The 5,347-nt window shown below is 48.2% G+C and overlaps 1 protein-coding gene across 2 annotated transcripts in view; it reads left to right on the top strand.

Moving 5' to 3' along the window:
* Window positions 1-2,282, top strand: part of TFE3 (transcription factor binding to IGHM enhancer 3) — an 11,711-nt gene extending 9,429 nt beyond the window's left edge. For both annotated transcript variants that reach the window (XM_040468656.1, XM_040468658.1), the window contains one exon: window positions 448-2,282. In XM_040468656.1, the coding sequence (XP_040324590.1) occupies window positions 448-888 (441 nt within the window). In that variant the 3' untranslated portion in view covers window positions 889-2,282. The remainder of the gene's footprint in view (window positions 1-447) is intronic.
* Window positions 2,283-5,347: the final 3,065 nt, after the last annotated feature.

Below are 5,347 nucleotides of genomic sequence, written 5' to 3'. Positions count from 1 at the left end.
GGGGGGGGGGGGGTGCTTCCTGCAGGCAGAGGCAGAGGAAGAACCGGCCAGGATTTTCCTGGCATGTTTGGGGGATCCCCGGGCTTCCCGATTCACATGATGGTGATGATAAATAGGAATCATAACATTAACAAGAACAATGATGGGGATTGGCTAACGTCTATAGTGTTTATCTTCAGCCATGCACTGTGAGGAGAGCCTTATCTCCACTTACTAAGTTGGTCCTCCCGACAGTCCTATGAAGCAGGGACCATTGTTGTACTCATTTTACAGATTGGGACTCTGAGGCTCAGAGAGGTTAAGCAACATGCCTAAAGTTACACAGCTAGTGAGTGGCAGAGGCTGATTTCGAACCCAGGCAGCCTGCCCTTTCCACCATTAAACTCCTCTGCCTCTGAGGAACTGTGAACCCCATCTTACCCCACCCCCACCCCCTACTTTTTGCAGGAGCTAGAATTGCAGGCACAGATCCATGGTTTGCCAGTACCTCCCACCCCAGGGATGCTCTCCCTGGCCACAACTTCTGCCTCTGACAGCCTCAAACCAGAGCAGCTGGACGTTGAGGAGGAGGGCAGGCCAGGCACAGCAACATTTCATGCAGCTGGGGGCTCTGCCCAGAGTGCTCCCCATCAGCAGCCCCCAGCGCCACCCTCGGATGCCCTTCTGGACCTGCATTTTCCCAGTGACCACCTGGGGGATCTGGGGGACCCCTTCCATCTAGGGCTGGAGGACATTCTGATGGAGGAGGAGGAGGGGGTGGTGGGAGGACTGTCTGGTGCCCTGTCCCCTCTGCGGGCTGCCTCCGACCCCCTGCTCTCATCGGTATCCCCCGCTGTCTCCAAGGCCAGCAGTCGCCGCAGCAGCTTCAGCATGGAGGAGGAGTCCTGATCAGGCCTCACCCCTCCCCTGGGACTTCCCCACCCAGGAAAGGAGGACAAGCCTCAGGATGAGGCCCCGCCTTTTCCCCCACCCTCCCAAGAGACTGCCCTGCCCAGGTGTTCTGGGGGAAGAGAAGAGATGAGGCCCCACCCCTGTAACCAGGCAAGGGGGAGGAGTCAGGTGAGGCCCCGCCCCCTCCCCACAATACCAGCTGGTAAGGTATTTAAGCCATGAAGAAGGTGGTAACATCAGGGCCTGTCACCTGGAGGTCACAGCCTCACCTGCACCCCATGGGACCCACCCTTGCCCAGGTGAGAGAAGAAGACAGGATGAGCTGGGCCCCTGACTTGGGGACTTTCCTAGCCAGGTCTCCAGGGATAAGGAGGTATCAAGATACTGGTCTATCCCCTCTCTTGGAACCACTAGTCTAGTCCACCATGGCAAGGAAGAGGGGTCAAAATAATAGAGGTCCCACCCAGGGGGTTTAAGCCCTGCCTCTTTCCCATTCTCCCTACCCTGTCCAGCCAAGGAACAGAAGTGAGAATGAGAGCCCCTTCACCTGGGAGCTCAGTCCTGGCCTTCTAGCAATGTAGGAGCCAGGCCCCTTCCCTTCCCTATAGGATCAGCCCAGCGCAGGTATTTCAGGCATGGAGGAGGCCATAAGATCAGGCCACCATGTGGAAATCACAGACCTTGTCCCTTAGCAACATCGCATCCAAGCATTCCACGCTGCAGCGGGGAGTGGCACTTAAGCTCCCCAGCCTTAACCTGGGACCAAGGGGACCTAACCTAGGAGGGCTCTGAGCCGACCTTGCCCTTGGAGAAGGGGACAAATCTTCAAATCTTGTGGGCCAACATTCCAGACCTAGGTCAGGAGTGAGAATTAGACCCTCAACTTTGGGCAGAGTCCTGCCTCCTTCCTTGAAGGGCAGTTTGGGGAAGTGATAGGGATTAGGGGGTACCAAGTACAGGTTCCCAGAACCAGCACCCCAGCATTCTGACATTTTGTATAGGAACAGGAGGAAGGAAGGGGCCTTTGTGGGGAGTTCTTGAGTCCAGGAAAAAGTGGAAGCCTGCCCTAACAAAGCAGAGCCTTGGAGGGAGGATTGCAAAAGCATATGTACCCCTCTTTTGTTTGTCTGATTTTTTTATTGACCCTCCACTCAGAAGCTAGGCCACCTCCAACCTCCAGCCTCCACTCAGTTCTCCATTTGGAGGAGTCCTCCCCATTTCAGAGTTATTAAGAGACACTCCCTGCCCATCCCCATCCTTCCTACCACATACACCCAAGGTTGTCAGCTTTGGGTCCTTGGGGTCGAGCCCCAAGGAGGGTGTGCTAAGGGGTCTGTAGGTTTGTGATTAAAATAATAAATGCTAGGCGTGTTTGATGCGCTTTTAACTTTCACAAAGTGTCTCCTGTCCTTGCTTTTGACTATACAGTGAGCATGGTCCATGTTGGCCAGGAAGAAGAAGGGTTCTTTGAAAAAAAACAATTTAAGTGAGATGGGCACAAGAATTTAGATAGAGGGGCTTGAGGAAAACCCTGTAAGAAAAAGCAGTCAGTCCTTAACTATCTGCCAGGTACACTCCTATTACAAGTGTTACACCTAATTTTTTTAATAAATGTTTATATTTGAGAGACAGAGACAGAACGCGATTGGAGGAGGGGCAGAGAGAGAAGAACTGAAGTGGGCTCTGTGCTGACAGCAGAGCCCGATGCATGGCTTGAAATCACGAGCTGTAAGATCATGACCTGAGCCAAAGTCAGAGGCTTAACCGACTGAGCCACCCAGGCGCCCCCGCCTAATTTTTTAATCTGAGGAATATTTATCAAGATAGTGCTGATTCTTATTCCCATTTCACGTTTGAAGAAACTGAGGGCCAGAATTTAACTATCTGAAGATATACCTGTAAATGGATTAAGAGCTAAATGGTAAAGTTAGATCTGGCTTGAAGAATTTCGCTGAGGGCAGAGGAGGCAAAGATTTTCTTGCACATTCACTTTTGAAACCAACAAGGAAGTGTAGGAGGCTATCTCCTGGCAGACAGTAGAGGTATGCCAGATGGTTGAAAGGGCAAAAAACAAAAACCATGAAGGTAGGGGAACAGGCAAGCAATTCAATTTTGGAACAAATGTTGACATTTGTGGGGGGGGGATTTAAATGGAGGTAAACAAACACAAGTATCTTCTTGAAGGCTGAGGAAAATATTAGTTTTGGCATTCTGCCACCAAACTCTGATTTCCCAGGGCAGGCATCAGGCCTGCCCTGCGTCTCCCCTAGCAGATTATAACCACCACACTGGCTACTCCTTTATATCCTATCACACTGACCCTTAAGGCCTGGTTGCTGAGTTTCTTCCTCCAGACTGGAGGCTCTCAGATACCTTTTCTTTACTTTTTTCTCCTTGAATCTACCATGTTCTCTTTTGAATTTTGTAAACATGACCTGTAACACCCAGATGTGTTTTTTTTTTTCAAAGTTTGTGTTCTGATATCATTTCAGATTTACAGAAGAGTTGCAGACATTAATGTTCCCATACCCATCACCCAGCTCTCCCTAATGTAAATATCTTACATAACCATGGCATGTTTATCAATTTTAAGAAAATAACAACGCAGTACCGGGAACTCCACAGACTATTTGGATTTGACTTTTTACCGTGATTTTTTTTTTTTCTGTTCTAGGATCCAAGTAAGGAAACTCCATTTGTTATCTCTTCCTGTGTAGCCAGTTACCACGATCTCGGTGGCTTAAAAACAATGCACACTCTTTTTCTCCCAGTTTTTACGGGTCATGAATCCAGGTTGTTAGCTGGGTCCTCTACTCCAGTGGCTCCCGCAAGGATACAAGCGAGGAGGGTGTTGGGCAGGATCAGGTTCTCTGTGTAGCCTGTTGAACCGAGGGCCTCAGTTCCTTGCTGGCGGTCAGCATGCCTTGTGTTCCTTTCCTTCCATGAGGCAGCTCACAACATAGTAGTTTGCTTTGTCAAAGCCAGCAAGAGAGCCAACTAGCAAAATGGAAGTTACTGTGTCTTGTCATTTAATCACGGGAAGTGACATCTCAAAGGTGAGGCATTTTGTTGGTTAGGATCAAGTTACTCAAGGGGAGGGGAGTACAAAAGACCAGGAATATCCATAGGCAGGGACCCCTATGAGGAGCCATCTCCCCAGCTCCCTGTCACAGATACCATGTTGCCTTTAGCCATCATGTCTTGGTTTCCTCTGACAGTTTCTCAGTCTGTCCACTGAGAAGGCCTAGACACTACTAATGAGCATCTCTAGCACCCAGATCTTGGTTTCTAAATGCCATTCTCTAGTAAAAGGAACCAGGATCATTGGAGAAATGGCTGGTTTTAAAGGCCAGAATGGGGAAAATAAAAGATGATTCTGGAACATCATATAGTCCCAGAAAGTAAGGAAGTACCCCCCCCTCCCAAAAATGGGAACATGTCTTAAGGATATAATAGCCAACCTGAAAGCTCACAATAGCCAAATCTGGAACAGCTTGAGCAACAAAAAAATGATAGTGTTAGTTTATAGTGCTCCCAAATTAAATATCAATAATTCTGTAGTTATATAAATAAGTGGTATGACTGAATAAGTAAATAAATGCTGGAGACTGGACAACTCTTCCATGCATAAGAGTTCTGAATAACAGGGGTGCTTGGGTGGCACAATCGGTTAAGCCAACCGACTTTTTTTTTTCAATGTATGAAATTTATTGTCAAATTGGTTTCCATACAACACCCAGTGCTCATCCCAAAAGATGCCCTCCTCAATACCCATCACCCACCCTCCCCTCCCTCCCACCCCCCATCAACCCTCAGTTTGTTCTCAGTTTTTAAGAGTCTCTTATGCTTTGTAAGCCAACCGACTCTTGATTTCAGCTCAGGTCATGATCTCATGGTTCATGGGATTAAGCCCCGTGTTGGGTTCTGTGCTGACAATGTGGGGCATTTTTGGGGATTTTTCTCTCTCTCTCTCTCTCTCTCTCTCTCTCTCTCTCCCCTCCCCCCCCGTCGGTGTCTCTCAAAATAAATACACATTTAAAAAATAATTCTAAATAATAAATAGAGAAGGAATAAGGGAAATATAAAATTACCATTAAAATATCAGTCTTAATTGCTGCAGACCTAATCCACTAAATACTAAAATTAGTGGGCAAAACTTTAAGGTGAAGAAAAAGAAATGTGTCAAGTATAAGCAAATTTTTTAATTATGGGGCGACTGGGTGGCTCAGTTGGTTAAGCGTCCGACTTCAGCTCAGGTCATGATCTTGCGGTTCGTGGGTTCGAGCCCTGCATCGGGCTCTGTGTTGACAGCTCAGAACCTGGAGCCTGCCTCAGATTCTGTTTCTCCCTTTCTCTCTGCCCCTCCCCCCACTCGTGCTCTCTCTCGCGTGCGCGCGCGCTCTCTCTCTCTCAAGAATAAATACATTACAAAAATTTTTTGTTCAATAAAAATTTT

The sequence above is a fragment of the Herpailurus yagouaroundi genome, unplaced genomic scaffold (assembly GCF_014898765.1).
Source record: "Herpailurus yagouaroundi ecotype Mexico unplaced genomic scaffold, PumYag 67793, whole genome shotgun sequence".
Classification (NCBI taxonomy): domain Eukaryota; kingdom Metazoa; phylum Chordata; class Mammalia; order Carnivora; family Felidae; genus Herpailurus; species Herpailurus yagouaroundi.
The sequence above is the reverse complement of the archived record's forward strand: the minus strand, read 5'-3'. Positions and strand labels throughout refer to the sequence as shown.